The sequence below is a fragment of the Mus caroli genome, unplaced genomic scaffold (genome assembly GCF_978045245.1).
Source record: "Mus caroli unplaced genomic scaffold, Mus_caroli_1 scaffold_1, whole genome shotgun sequence".
In the NCBI taxonomy this organism is placed as follows: domain Eukaryota; kingdom Metazoa; phylum Chordata; class Mammalia; order Rodentia; family Muridae; genus Mus; species Mus caroli.
The window spans coordinates 6,916,939-6,932,841 of record NW_028227256.1 but is presented as its reverse complement, the minus strand read 5'-3'; the positions used below and the strand labels follow the sequence as shown (position 1 = coordinate 6,932,841).

Sequence of the window (15,903 nt, the reverse complement as noted above, 5' to 3'; positions counted from 1 at the left end):
AAGGTGGAAGGGTTATGTGAGCTGGTAAACCTGAGCCAGTAAAGTTGAGCCCAGTCTGAGTGAGAAACTTATCTCAAATATAAAAAATAAATGTGTACATAGCTTTCCCACAAATGAGAGCACATTTCATTTCATGATATATGAAAATTTTCTAAAACCAAGACTTCCAGAGCAAGTGAGTCCCTTTGACTTTCTAAACCTAGGCCTTACTAAACTTGGAGGCCTTACTAAGCAAGGCCTTTAACAGTGTTAGCTGCAGACTAAGTGCTATACAGAGAATTAAGTCAGCCCTCGACACCTTGTTCAAGCTGTTGTCTCCAATGGAATGATCCATTAAACTCATAGGACAGGCATCTGGTTTGTTTTACTGTATTGTTTTAATTATTCTCTCACTTCCTGTCCTTCTACAGCTTTTTCTCCTGGGAGGGAACCCTTGTACATGAGCCATTCTCCAGTGTAACTGAATTCCAGGCCTGAATCATTATTTTTCTTTTTGTTGCTGCTGAATCTATACCTGGCTCCTCTTAGCATTTCTCTCTCCTTCTTCCCTCACCACAACTGGTTTCAACAATGAGTTGGGGGTTTGTTTTGTTTTGTTTTTAAATGGATTTTCAAGTTGAGGTTCAGCCCTGGCTGTTTATAGACTGACAAAGATGCACCTGCCTCTGCCTCCATAGTGCTGAGATGAAAGGTATGCACTATATCCCGTGAGCCTCCATAGTGCTGAGATGAAAGGTATGCACTATATCCCGTGAGCCCCCATAGTGCTGAGATGAAAGGTATGCACTATATCCCGTGAGCCCCCATAGTGCTGAGATGAAAGGTATGCACTATATCCCGTGAGTCCCCATAGTGCTGAGATGAAAGGTATGCACTATATCCCGTGAGCCTCCATAGTGCTGAGATGAAAGGTATGCACTATATCCCGTGAGCCTCCATAGTGCTGAGATGAAAGGTATGCACTATATCCCGTGAGTCCTTTTCACTGTGAATGATGGTCTCCTGTGCTAAGTGTTGTCCTTCTTGTCTTTCATTCCTGTTATTCATTTTACGAACATTTGTCAAGCGGGTACTGGTATACACAGCATTAGGTATACATAGCATTGCCTACCCACTGACAATGGTGACATAAAAGAATGCTGTCTTCGGTTCTTTCTATTCCTTCTTCTGCTCTTTCTTTCTTTTTCTTTTACAAAGGCAGGTCCTAGTTATGCTAAAGAACTTCATACTAGTTGTTGAGGAAAACAGAAACTAACAAAATATAACAGTAAGGCTTTCTGAAAGTTTGCACTGATCTAAGCTGAGATAAAGAGGGAATAAAATATAAGAGGGGTGATCACTTCGGCAGCATATGTACTAAAATTGGAACAATACAGAGATTTGCACGGCTCCTGCACAAATCTGGCACACAAATTTGTGAAACATTCCATATTTTTGTGACTGGGAGCGTGCGGGGCAGGTGGTGGTGGCTGGTGAGTGGGATGAATAAGCTAAAAAAAAAAAAAAAAGACCAGATGGCAGTGGTTCGTGCCTTTCATCCCAACAGAGGTAGTGGATTGATCTCAGAGTTCGAGGTCAACCTGTTCTACAGATCAAGTTCCAGGACAGACAGAGCTACACAGAAAAACCCGGTCTCAAAAGACAACAAAAACAAAAACAAAAGAGGAAAGAAAACCTGCTATTGAAACCCCAAGAGCTGGAGAATGGAACAGAGCATATCCGAACCCGAGAATCCTGAATAAGACAGGAAGCGGTAAGCTGCGTAGAGTGCCGTGAATATCAATCCAAGTTTGGGTTTTATCCTAGTAATGTGGAGTACTGGCTGTACCTACAGGCAATTCCTTTGGGTCTATACAGGGGCAGGTGTGGTTACCCGACACTAAAATAATCAAAGTGGATGGAGAGGGAAATGATAGCCAGCAAATCTTATTCTGTCCAAACTAACTGGTCTTTTTCGGGACCACCAGTGCACAACACCAACTCTCTGGCGTCCCTGTCACAAAGAGCCAGACTCAAGGCAGGCCCTGCGGGCTTCCCTGACGTCACGAGACTTCCTCTGCCAGGCGTTTGGAGCATTTGGTCGCCTGGCAACCGCGGCTGGCTTTGGAGGAGCCAGGCACAAGGACACTGACCAAACCAGTTACAGACCCGACTGGACAGAGCGGTGAGAAGCCCCCCGAAAAGCCTAGCCAGGAATGTTCGTGCACGCAGACTCTTAATACCGGTTAAAGTGCAGGTCCCTGAGCCCTGTCCCTAAAAGGCTAGAATAGCAGACACACTTTAGAAGACTAGTTTGGACCAGCAGGCAAGGCTGGAAGCTCTCTAGAAGCCGGAGGGTGGAGGGGGCGAGGGAGCAGGGCCCAGGCTTTGAAAAGTTTGGAGGGTCAAACTTTTCAAGCCCCACTTAGAGAATCTGGAAGCCACTGTGCTAAGGCCTAAGAAGAAATGTAGGTAGAAACCAAATCCCGAAACTGTCCATCCTACCCAGTCTGCAAGGAGCCTCGAGGTGATAGTCAGCAGAGGGAGGACCCATTAAGATGCATTCCCAGAGCACCCTGAAGCCTTTCCCTCTGGTTTCTGGGAAGACGAGTCCCAGCAGCTGTATCCAATAGGAGATATTATGGAAAACTACTTCTCTTCTGAGAAAAGCAAGGACACTCCTACAAGGGTTGACCTTATTGCTTTTATGATGATGTTCTAAAATGTACACAAGTTCCACTAAGTGCAGTTTAAGCCCTCTGGGGCTTATTATTTCTCTAAAACAATGAAACCACTACAGTAAAGTCAGAGTTGGTGCTTTCTTAATGAAAAGAATGGTGGTGTTTTGACAAAACAATTTTCATGAACTCCCAAGCAGTTTATTATTTAATATTTTATGTTGTGGGCTATGGTGAGTCTCTCCCTTCCCACATTCAAACCCCTGGACATTTTTCCTATAGCTTACTGATTACATTCATTGGCCCTCTCTTCTTTTCCAAAAAGTCTCATGTAGCCCAAAATACCCTAATACTCACAGTAGCCAAAGCTGCCCTTGAACTTCCTTCTTCTACCTCCTAAATTCTGGGGTTATATGAGTGCCACCAGCTCAGTTGCCTCCTTTCTTTACAGAGGCACCAGTTTTTATACAGAATTAATCTGTGGTGAAATAATTAAGAATATACTACTCTTGCGGTGGTAGCACACACCTTTAATCCCAGCACTCGGGAGGCAGAGGCAGGCGGATTTCTGAGTTCGAGGCCAGCCTGGTCTACAAAGTGCGTTCCAGGACAGCCAGGGCTACACAGAGAAACCCTGTCTCGAAAAAAAAAAAAAATACCACTCTCAAATATGCTGCTCTGGCTCATTGACTATTTTAAGTTAAAGACACTTGAAATCACAGCAGGTTGCAAGACTAGCTGCCTGCCCACTGTTCTGCCTACCTGCCTGTCTGCCCGACTGCTTCCCTTGTGAAAAGCCCTTTCCTATTCAAAGAAAAAAGAAAATGTTTTCACTGTTAAAAACAAATGAAACAAGAAAATAGCAAAGACAAGTCCAGGGCTGGGGAAAGATCAATGACAATCAATGACAGAATTTATTATCTAATAGGAATATGCATAAGTTCTAAAACTTAAGTATCAAATCACAACCCAGTAGGAATAATGAATAAAATATGGAAAGAGCAATTAGCACATAAAAGGAATTCTGAAAGGCCGACAAGGAAATGCTTCACTTTCTGTAGTGTGTCAAGAGTGGTACATTAAAACCCAACTTAAAAATATTGGGCTGGAAAAGAGCACTGACTGCTCAACCCCAGCAACCACATGGTGGCTCACAATCATCTGTAATGGGATCTGATGCCCTCTTCTGGCGCATAGGCATATATGCGGGCAGAACACTGTATACATAATAAATCTTAAAAAACAAACAAAAAACAACAAGAAAAAACTGCTGATATCAGAGCTTTAACTGTATCTATGGGGACTCTGCCACTACCATCACCAATAAATGTCAAAGTCCCAATGAAGGACAATTTGGTTGAATGCGGTGACATTAAAATGTGCAGTCCAGGAATGGCCACTCCTAGATTAAACCTTGCTCTAAAGACAACACAGACAAGAAGCATAAAAGCGGCATTATAAAAGCAAAATACAGAAAGACACAGAGTTCCATCAGGAAGATAAGCCACAGCAGTACAACACTCTACAGCTGTATGTGGTAAACCAGATAGCTCTCCGAAACAAAAGGGTAAGCAGAGAAAGGCTAGAGACAGAATACTGACTCGGATGGCATGCAAAATTGGGGGGGAGGTGAAGAAGTGTACTTTTTAGGTGTATGGACATTTGTGACAAGATCATGAATACATCCACAGCAATGTCCAAACTAAAGGAAATGTAGAGAAAGGAAAGTAGACCTTTTCAGGGATTTATTTGGTTGATCTGCTTTTTTTGTTTGTTTGTTTGTTTGTTTGTTTTTCTTTCCAGTACTGGGATGAATCCAGGACCTTGTGAATGCTAGATATCACTGAGCCACAACACACACACAGAGAGAGAGAGAGAGAGAGAGAGAGAGAGAGAGAGAGAGAGAGAGAGAGAACTTATTTTCTTTGTTTTTTTGAAGCAGAGTTTCATGTATTTCAGACTAGCCTAGAGTTCCTATGTAGCTGTGGTTGCCCTTGAGCTCTGGGATTTTCCTGCATCCACCTCACAGATACTAGGTTTATTATCCATCATGTTAAGCTTAAATCTACTTTTACTGTTTTATATTTTAAACTTATGTATGGGTCTATGGCATTATGAAAAAACAATTTCAAATTTTGTTATAAAGTAATAAACATATAAGCAAATTTCAGAAATGCATGTAGTAGAAATCTAGATTGCAGCCGGGCGTGGTGTTGCATGCCTTTAATCCCAGCACTCGGGAGGCAGAGGCAGACGGATTTCTGAGTTCGAAGCCAGCCTGGTCTACAAAGTGAATTCCAGGAGAGCCAGGGCTATACTGAGAAACCCTGTCTTGAAAAACCAAAAAAAAAAAAAAAAAAATCCAGATTTCCCTTTGTTCTGAAGGGTCTGCAGTTTACGCTCTGAGCACTGAAGGGCACCCTGTCCCTTCAGATTTGCATATTATGAGCAATTTATATTGTCTGGGTAATAGGCAGTATGCTTATATATATAAGGACACATTTATCATGTATCAAATTCATTTTCCTTTTAAGCACTGAACTCATACCCATAGGATATTATGTAAATTGAAATGTTTATTAGGTATAATTCTAGATAAAGTGAAACAATAGATAACACATTCTAACATTGGACTGCTAATTACCTCTTTAGTTCAAAAACATGAAGCATAATTTGGGAGACAAGGATAGTTGTCAGTTAAATATCTGTGTTTTTAGGGGGACAGGAAAAACCGTTACCATATGGTTATGGATAACATATAATAACTTATATAAAGTAATTGTATAGCTATATTATATAACTATAAAGTAATTACATTTGATAACATGTCCCCTATTTAATAGTCCTGATGCTTTCAAGATCAAAGAGTGAAGCCTCTATAAATAAAATGGCAATAGACTCATAATGATGACTGCAACAAATATTTTGACCTACGTCAGACACTCCAGAACATTCACTGACACATCCAAATTGCAACATGGTATTGTGCTCTACAAAGCTCACACTTGAAAACCACACAGTCAAGTTACAAAAAGTAAGAAACTTGACACTGTGTTAAGTAAGTCTGCCAGTTTGTGTCCTTCTGTACTCACAGCTGCCTGGGAGCATGCAGCCTGCACAGCACAGGAAGGCATCCTGCATGCATTCTGACACTGTCCCTTTGAACTAAGAAGGACGGTCCTTGTTTTATGTAGTTAAGACAGATCTTCATAGCCACCTGCCTGGCCTCAAACACCTGGACTCCAGCAATAATCCTGCCTCAGCCTCTCAAGAGGCTAGACTACAAGTGGTGTCACTAGTGAAAGTCACTTATTTTTAAGGTTTTTTTTAAAAGCATCACATAGTCTACATAATAACGTTTTCCCTATGATATTGTCATGAAGGCACATAATGTAATTTGGGCATATCCCCACCCCCTCATTGCTCTCTCTAATCCCTCCCATTCCCCTTTGCCCCTTTCTCTTCCCAGCTAGTCAGTCCCTCTTCTTCTTTAGAGTCTTCTTGTTTTCCTGGACCAATATGTTTGTTCCACTTGATTACGGGGCATAGGTGAAAGGTTATTTACAGAGCATGGACACCTTAGCAATGGTTACACCATTGAGAAGAAAAGCCTCTCCCAACCCCTGACACCATTAACTGCCCACACGCACGCTCACACACACACCACAAATCTGACTTCATTTTCATTTATAATTTATTTTTGTGCTGCTAGGAAATAAATGTAGGTCCCCATGGATGCACTTCAAGATTGCTTTTTCAGTGAGTATTGAAGCTAATATGTGGACTGTGGACTGAAAGAGCTGTAGTATCTGCACTGGAAAACACTGCGTCATGCTGTGTTTCAGTGTCTAGCCCTGGGCATGGAAAGTGTCTGGATCATCGTGTGTGTAACTCGGATTTCACAGCATGTGTTCTGATCTGAAGATATCAGGTCTTGTGAGGAGTGAGAGGCCTGGCTCCGTTCTCAGCTGGCACTGGGGAGCCTGGATTAAATAACCCTCTGTGATTTATTCTTTCTCCACCTATGAAATAAGAGCATTGGACAGCTTTCCTTTTTACTAAAATAGGCTAAACATTTTAAAAGAGGTTCATCTTAGGACACAGGGTGTAGCTTAATGGTAAAGTGATTGCTTAGCATGCAGGGACCCCTGGATGTTATCACAGCACTAGAAAAAAATGAAGGGGGAGGAAAAAGGAGGCACCCACAACAATTCATTATTGCTCTGGGGTAGAAAATATTTACAAGGGAAAGGTATTTCTTTCACTTTAGAATTTAATCTCAGTATGAGAGGCCAGGCAGAAAGATCACAATGTTGGAGACTAGGCTGGGCAATACACATGAGACCCTCTAAAAAATAAAACTGAAGAGGAGGAGGAGGCCAGGACTGCCGCTGCTTTGTGTTGGCATACATAGGTCTCTAACCCCAGGGTTCAGGAAGAAGACGCAGCAAATTCCAGGAAAGCCCAGGGCTACACAGCGAGAACCTATTCCAAAACACAAACAATAAAATGAAAATCAGTAATGTACATAAAGTAAGGAACTCCTTTTTGTGCTTTAAATGTTTTGTTGGTTGTTTCTTTGGGTTGTTTGTTTTGTCTTGAGACTTGATGCTTTCAAGATCCAAGAGTCTAACTATGTAGCCTTGGCTGGCTTGAATTGGAGATCCGCCTGCCTCTGCTTCCCAAGTGCTAGGACTATGTGCCACCCTTGGTTTAAACATTTTAATGAAAAGAGTTGACTGTGAGTGCCAGCAGCCTAGCTTACCAAAAGTTGTCCTGAGAGAGTTGAAGTGACTCGGCTTCTTGACTAACTCTGTATCACAGCACTCCCTTGTTCCCTTCAGCTTTCAGAAAGTGGAAGTAATACCTAAGCCTGCTTCTGGACATGCTGTCAAAGTGGAGTTCTCGCTGAGAGTTTGACTTATGCAGAAACAATGGTTCGACTGACGGTGGATTTAATTGCCAAAAACAGCAATCTTAAACCCAGAAAAGAAGAAACCCTTGCACAATGCCTGAAGAAAATAACACACATAAATTTTTCAGACAGAAATATAGATTCGATTGTAAGAACTTTAAATTATTTTGGTCTTGCACAGTTAGTAATATAGCTTTGATTGGTTTAAGGGCATACCCAGTATAACAGTTCTATTTTGATTAAGTGTATTAGCTATCGTTCTACAGAGGCTTTATATCATGTTCTATTTAATTTCCTTGGTTTGATACTTAGCATATTAAGTTTCTGTAAAATATAGCATTGTGTTCTACAAGTATCTGTTAAATAGATTTTCCTGTTCCCCTAAAATACTCCTGTATTTGTACTTCAAACAGAATTTGGAAAACTATTGCTTTTGTGCCATTCCAGATCCTGTGAATACTTTTCAAATGTCAAAATGTTAAGAAATAAGATCGTTGCTTGCTTATAACCCTAGCACTCTGAGGCTGGGACAGGAAGATTCCATGTTCAAAACCAGCCTGAGCTATTCAGTGAGACCTGTCTCAAAAAAAAATAAAAAATAAAAAGATACAAAAATTTGACAGTGGTGGGGAGAACACACCCAGGGGCAATATGCACTCAGCTTATCCAAGGTCCTCTGAGCACCCCAGTCACCTCTTTTCTCCAATAAAAGTTTAAAGGTGAAGTTTTTGCATATAATTTAATTATGTAAATACAGATTATTCTGGGTCGGGTATATTAGACAAGGTTTTTCTGTGTAGTCCTGGCTGTCCGAGAACTTACTCTGCAGACCAGGCCAGCCTCTGCTTCCTAAGTGCTAGGATTAAAGGCCACCGTGCCCAACTAAAACCCATAATATTTCTGTCTTAGCCTCCAAGTACTAAGATTACCAGCAAGTACCACCACAAGCAGCCTCCATACCATTCATCCCTGATGACCCCTTCCCCTTTCCCCAGGGATTCAGTTGCACAACCTCACGTTTCTCTCTTGTGGCTGAAAGCACTCTGTGTCATCATATCATGCATAGACTTTCCCCAGAAGCCCACATTGAAAGCTTTTAATTTTTGTTTTTTTTAATTTTATTATTATTATTACTTATTCACTTTACATCCTGATCCCTGCCTCCCTCCCAGTCAGTCCTCCCACAATCTTTCCCCCATCTTCCTTCCCTTTCTTCTCTTAGCACATTCCCCACTCCCACCCCCACACCCCCATATCCCCCAACCCTGGCACATCAAATCTCTGAGAGGCTAGGTGCTTCCTCTCCTTCTGAGCTCAGACAAGGCAGTCCAGATAGAAGAACTGATCCCACAGATAGGCAACAGCTTTTGGGATAGCCCCCACTCCAGTTGTTCAGGACCCACAAGAAGGCCAAGCTGCACATCTGCTACATATGAACAGGGAGGCCTGGGTCCAGCCCGTGTATGTTCTTTGGTCAGTAGTTCAGTCTCTGAGAGCCCCAAGGGTGCAGGTTAGTTGACTCTGTGTTCTTCCTGTGGTGTTTCCTATCTCTTTGGGGGCTGCAATCCTTCCTCTTATTCTTCCACAAGAGATCGAAAGCTCCATCCACTGTTTGGCTGTGGATGTTTGTATCTGTCTGAGTCAGCTGCTGGGTGGAGCCTCTCCTAGGACAGTCATGCTAGACTCCCGTCAGCTTTGAGACAGGGTTTTTCTGTGTAGCTCTAGCTGTCCTACTGAAATAAAAGACATGCATCACCACTGCCTGGCAGTTTAGTAGCTCTTGGAGAGGAGCAAGGTTCCATTCCTAGCACCTATAGATGGCTCACTACCATCAGTTTCAGGGGCCTTGAAGCTTTCCTCTGGTCTCTGAAGGTACCAGGCACATAGATGCATGCAGCAGGCAAAACTCTCATACACATAAAATAAATCTAAAAATGTTTTAATGGTTTTTAAAAACATTTATTTATTTGTTATAAGTACACTGTAGCCATCTTCAGACACTCCAGAAGAGGGAGCCAGATCTCATTACGAATGGTCGTGAGCCACTATGTGGTTGCTGGGATTTGAACTCAGGACCTTCGGAAGAGCAGTCAGTGCTCTTAACTGCTGAGCCATCTCTCCAGCCCCCTAATGTTTTTTTTTTTTTTTTTAACCTCAGAGTAATCAGCACTCTTGTACTGTCAATGTTCTTTGTTAAGCGGAAAGCAGACCAGTTAAAATAGTCTACACTGAAATGAGAATAACCTGGAGACTTAAAATTCCCAAATGTGCTCTAATGACAGCCCGGGGATCTCATAGAACTTCTGTCCTCTTTGAGCAGAACTGCTCTGGGCTACTCCACGGATTAGAAAACATTAACCTTGAAAGCACACCATTCATTTTTTAAGATTTAAATCTCCTCAAAGACACCCATTTTAACAAGATACTGAAACCCAGCATGTACTCGGATATTTTTATTCGGTTTTGGTTTTGTTTGTTTGTTTTGTTTTTTGTCTCTCCATGTAGCATTGGTCCTGAAACTCCATGTGTAGACCAGGCTGGCCTTGAACTCACAGAGCTCTGCCTGCATCAGCCACCCAAGTGCTGGGAGTGTGTTTTGCCTGCCTAGCTACTCAAATAATTACAATAGTGGGTAAGAATGAACCACTGTTTTCGCTCTTATGAAGTATGCAAAGAAATCAAAGTTTGTTTTACAGTATTCAGATCAATAGCATTATCAGAGTTCTTAAAAAATTCTTTCCCTTGAAACATGGTTTCACTTTCTTGCCCTGGCTGGCTTGGAGCTCACCATGTAGAACAGAGTGGTCTTGAACTTAGAGATCCACCTGCTTCAGCTTCTTGAGTGCTGGAAGTGTGTTCCACCACACTCACTGTGCATCACCCTTGGCTGTTGAATGGTTTCCAGTTTTCAGTATTATGAACTATAGCTGTTTGCTTCCAGTCGTTCAGAGAGATGAAGCTCTGCTTTAGAGTGATGTTCGGACAAGGTTTTGTTCATTGTTTCAACTTCCAGGAGAGTCTCTAATTGCTTCCTAGGAAAATTGCTTAGTAGAGTCTTAAGACATGCAATTTTACTAGTCTAGTTACCGAATTCTAAACTCCCATATTATTGTTTTTATTGTTGCAGTCTTGTTTTGAGTGCTCTGAGGGCAAGAAATGTTACTTTGGGAGAGCCTTACGTAGATTTGTAGAAATGGCCAAGTGAAAGATTTTCTTAAAATCCAGCTTGTAAGCTCGTGGGGTAATTAAATAGGGCCTGTTTTGTTTACTTTTCAGGATGACCTCTCTCTTTGCAGAAACCTGAGTGTTTTATATTTATATGATAATCGCATTAGTCAAGTCACTAACCTGAATTACACCACCAATCTGACCCACTTGTACCTACAGAACAATTGCATTTCCTGCATTGAAAACCTCAGTTCACTAAAGAAATTGGAAAAACTGTAAGTGCTTTTCTTTTCTAATCCTGTTAACTGATTTTTTAAAATTCTTGTCCATACTCTATGCAGGTGAGCATTTCCAGTGTTTGCATGCATTCTTGTGTGTGAGTGCAGACTTGAACATGTGGTAGTCAAAATACAACCTCCATTGCTGCCTTGCTTCCCACTTTGTTTGAGACAATCTTTGTGACCCTCTGGGGAGTTGGTTTCTGGGGATTCTCCACCTCTCCATCTCACCCAAACTCTGGATTACCTATGCTCACTAACAAGAACAGCTTTATATGGGTTCTGGGGATTCAAACTAAGGGCCTCCTGCTTGCCAAGCAAGTGGTTTATCCAGTGACCATTTTCCCTGCCCTCCCTGTTGTGTATTTAACAGCCTCAAAGTCACATCGTTCTCAGAAAATCTATTTGAAACCATGTCTGTTTTGCAGGTATCTGGGAGGCAATTGCATTGCGGTCATAGAAGGCTTGGAAGGATTAGAAGAACTGAGAGAGCTTCATGTTGAAAGTCAGAGGCTCCCTCTAGGCGAAAAGCTTCTGTTTGATCCAAGAACTCTTCGTTCTCTAGCAGTAAGGCCATATTCAAATGTTGGGGCAGGAGTGCAATAAGAAATAAGTCAGGGTGGAGCAGGAGGAGCGGAGGGTGTACTCAGGGAGTGTATAGAGTCTGCTTCTCTGCCCACTGAAAGCTAAGGGCTGAGGCGGCGAGCAGGCCCTCCATGTTAGTTTTCAAACAGGGCAGTGTTGCCTGCCCCCCAGAGAGAGCCAGGACTGAAAGAAGGAAGTATTCAGGCTAGGTGAACTGAGGTTCTAACCCAGCCCATTGTGGGCAATGCTTATTATCATGGCCCATGGTTTTAAATCTGGGAGAAACCTTAAGGAAAAGGGAGTGTACGATTATTTGACAAGCTTTCATTGATTTGAGTTTTTCTGAAATAAAACCTCAGGCATCAGCCGCCCAAATGTTGGGGTTGTGGAATGTGCACTCACCAGGTTTGAGGATACATCTGTGTGGCTTCACAGCCAGTCTTGAGCTGATATACAGGATTCACTGCTAGTCCTAAAACTCTCATGTGTCTTTGGCACACCACTTTCATTTCTGGAGTGGGAAATTTATAAATGTGATAACGTTGTGCAAATTTCTCCGGTTTTGCTTTAGAGGACCCAGGAACAGAAGGAATAGCATGATCCTTAGACAACCGCCAAGTGGTCCTCTAAGTTACTAAGCTCTTGGACTCTGCTGTGTTGTCACCAGACACATCTCAACCTCAACCGCAACTGCAACAACTAGCCCAAGCCACTGAGGGGACAGCTATGCGTGTTACCAGTTAGCTCACTGGGAGCTTTTGGGTTTTTCTGGGTAGAAAACAAGGAGCTCTGCAGGCTCTGTGGTCTTTGGAGGGCAGTCTGCTTTCATCCCAGCTCTAGGGATCGGACGAGCACTTTGTGAATGCTTAGTAAGAGCTCTTCCACTGCTTTAGTGTTCTTAGTCTCTTTTTACTTTTTCTTTTGATACGAGCTCTCACTAATTTGCCCAGGGTTGACCTTGCCTGAGTCTAGCACAAGTAGGTCTAGAACTTGTGATCCTTCTGCCTCAGCCTCCAAGTGATGGAGATTATTGGCTCGCCATGTTGGACAGTGGTGAGCTTTGGATTTGGGGACCCTCAAAGCTCTAAGTGTTAGCGCTCTCATAGAGGCCTACCTATGAAGTTGTCGTTCTGTATGTAGCCCTCAAAGTAACTGGTGTGGCAGCTTCTGGGAAGGTCTGGGTGTCAGGTCTCCTCAACCCTTGACTAAGGGTCTGGATGTCTGAGATCTTTGTCTGCAAAGGCTTGGCAGTTCTGGAGAACTCTTCCAGTGCTCAGGTCTTGCAGTCTCTCCTCTGAAGCTCTATACAGTGTCCTTCAGCTTCAGCTTCCCATGCCCTCTCTCGGTCTGCCACACACTCCCCACCCACTTTGTCCCTGCAGTGGCTACACTCAAAATTCCCCACTGCCTCTGCAGCTGTCAGCATTCAGGTAGCAGCTGCCTTGCCAATTTTGCAGCTCCAGCTGCTGACTGCTCAGCAAATCAGGTGCTGCTGGCCTTCCTTCTTCCATTTACTACCAATAGGCCAGAAAAGGGAACTTAGTGTGGCAACAGCAGAGAAAGGAGCATAGGAGGGCTCTCACAGCTGGCTCAGTGAGTGAGCCAGTTTCCATAACCACAAAGGGATGCTCAGACCAACCACAGCACACCTCGAATGCAAATGAAGGTCTTCCATTGCCTAGAAATGGAGTCCTGGGTTTGTGTGTGTGTGTATGTGTGTGTGTGTGGGGGGGTGTTTGTTTGTTTGTTTGTTTGTTTGTTTGAGACAGAGTTTTTCTGTGTAGCCTTGGCTGTCCTGGAACTCACGCCCAGCTAGAGTCCTGGGTTTGTATCAGTCACTGCGTTGCCTGATTATCATCAGTGGCAGTGGCGGTCCCTTGGGCCAGGAGGAGAAAGTACCTCCTCTCTTGCCTATGTGAAAATGTTGCAGGTCTACAGTTCACAGAGGCGTATTAAAGCGAAATGTCTGGTATAAACTATTTGAAACAATCCTGCATCCTCAGGAATGCAACAATTAGCAGTCACCATTGTGTAGTTTTCTCAAGGACTCCATGAGCGCTAAAAGTAGTTGATCTTGGCTATGTGATTGGTAAGTACTCACTCCTTTTGCTAAAGGTTGTCAGGCAACACGTCCAAGAACAGTCCAACCACTGCTGGTTAGGACTCACAGTGAACCAGCTCCCCACCTCTCAATGTTTTCTGCTTATTTACAGGAAAATGACCATCAGAAGGAATGCTTATAGTTAGATTTGTAAAAGCATGTTAACACTAATCTTGGCACATTTCAGCTGCACTTAACATGCGCCTCTGTTTTATTACAGAACACCACTGAAAACATTTTGCTAGTTTAGCTTTTGCACAGATTCAAGCAGATTCTGAAATCTAAATAATAAAGCATATTTTTTTTCAATTATCTCAAGCCTTAAGAAGTATTAGTGGCAGCCAGGCATGGTGGCTCACGCCTTTAATCCCAGCAGCACTTGGGAGGCAGAGGCAGGCGGATTTCTGAGTTCAAGGCCAGCCTGGTCTACAAAGTGAGTTCCAGGACAGCCAGGGGTACAGAGAAACCTTGTCTCGAAAAAAACCAAAAAAAAAAAAAAAAAAAAAAGAAGAAGAAGAAGTATTAGTGGCTGGGTCCGAAAAGGGCACTGGATGGGTGAATGCAACTAAATCCATTATATCATACATAGAAATGTCATGATGAGATTATTACTTTGTACAAATAATAGAGACAAATCATAACTTCAAATGTGTGGACATTTTTCTCAAGTTTGGCTCTGCATGGCTGTCTTGCCGGGTGGATTTGGCAGATTCCCAAAGCCCTAGATGTTAGGATTCCTCATTTAGCACTACCATATAGTATATTTATGTTCTCATTTTAATAGCTAACACTGAAATTATTATTTCAAGTGCCTTCTGAACAAATGAATTATCAAGAGAAAACTAAATAGGGAAAGACCAAAAAAACAAAAAACCCCGCGATTCTTTCATGTCAGGTCACGTGACTTTTTCACGTGCGATAGCACAGTCATGTGCTTAACCTACAGTAAGCATTTTTGTCCACAATAAGCAGTTCTTTTTACTGGTTGTATTTTTTTTTCTTTTTAATTTGTAGATTCCTTACCTTATAAATGCATACTGTATTCTAGAAGAGGAACATAGGGTTTTTGGGGTGTAGAAGAGGCAAAATCCACCATATCACACATTGGCGTACTAAAAGTGCCATATGAAAAAAGACAGTGGAACAAAACCTCATGGCTGTTGTTTCCTGCCTATGAGAAGCCTGGGCTTATGCTTTGAAGCTTTTAAAGACCTGATACCTGAGTCCTACTAATTAGATGACTATAGTTAATGTAGTGATTTTTCTTCCAGAAATCCCTCTCTACTTTGAATATCAGCAACAATAACATTGATGACATAAAAGACTTAGAGATCCTGGAGAATCTTAATCACCTGATTGCAGTTGACAACCAGCTGATGCACGTGAAGGTAACGTGAAGTTGACGTAAAGTATTTACATGAAATTGTAGCTTTACAATATATTTGACATATTTATAAAAAATGTGTCACCAATAAAAACTATCCTGTATTTATTCTAGAACTATCTCCTGAATCTCTACATTTTAAATATAACGATTGTATCTTATTACCTTGTCTCTCCTCTATACCCAAGGTCTTCATACGTCACCAACCGAATGAGAGCTATATGCTTTTTCATATCTATATTATCTATATTTATTCATCAAACTTTTTCCTCTAGAGACAAAGTTTCTTCTTCTTTAACTCTATTTTCCCAATGAGTGAGTTTCTAGGAATCACTCCAAGCTGTCCCTTGATGCTATGTGGAGAAGCACAGAAAAAGTGCCCTATATTAAGTGCATGCCCTATTATATTTTACCATACCATGTCATTACATTGGTCATTTACTCAGCTATGTGTTGGGCACGTCTGTAGGAAGAAAGGGCTCAGTTCTAGGCCTCAGGAATGTACAAACCGAGCATAGTGGCACATACCCATAATCCCAACACTTGGAAGGCAAAGGTAGCATGATTGCTGAAAGTTTAAGGCCAGCTGAGTGTACATAGAAAGAGTGTCAAAAAAAAAAGGAAGAGAGAGAAAGAGACAGAGAGAGACAGAGACAGAGACAGACAGAGAGACAGACAGACAGAGACAGAGACAGAGAGAAGAAACAAAGAAAAGAAGAAAGAGAGAAAGGAAGAAAAGGAGTCTAGAGAATGAACATGCCAGGCATGAGGGATAACAGAGCCAAAGAACCAGAGAGGTCAGTTCACTATGGTAG

At 42.3% G+C, this 15,903-nt stretch overlaps 1 protein-coding gene and 1 non-coding gene across 2 annotated transcripts in view; both read left to right on the top strand.

Annotated features, from left to right (window-relative positions):
* Positions 1 to 1,332: 1,332 nt before the first annotated feature.
* On the top strand, positions 1,333 to 1,436 carry LOC115032377 (U6 spliceosomal RNA). The gene has a single exon (XR_003838058.1). It is a non-coding gene; the product is annotated as a U6 spliceosomal RNA (small nuclear RNA).
* Positions 1,437 to 2,091: 655 nt separating this feature from the next.
* Ppp1r42 (protein phosphatase 1 regulatory subunit 42) overlaps positions 2,092 to 15,903 on the top strand; it is a 42,053-nt gene continuing 28,241 nt past the window's right edge. The window contains exons 1-5 of the mRNA XM_021167540.2: positions 2,092 to 2,164; positions 7,502 to 7,720; positions 10,849 to 11,015; positions 11,447 to 11,585; positions 14,976 to 15,092. Of these exons, the coding sequence (XP_021023199.1) occupies positions 7,592 to 7,720; positions 10,849 to 11,015; positions 11,447 to 11,585; positions 14,976 to 15,092 (552 nt within the window). The 5' untranslated portion in view covers positions 2,092 to 2,164; positions 7,502 to 7,591. The remainder of the gene's footprint in view (positions 2,165 to 7,501; positions 7,721 to 10,848; positions 11,016 to 11,446; positions 11,586 to 14,975; positions 15,093 to 15,903) is intronic.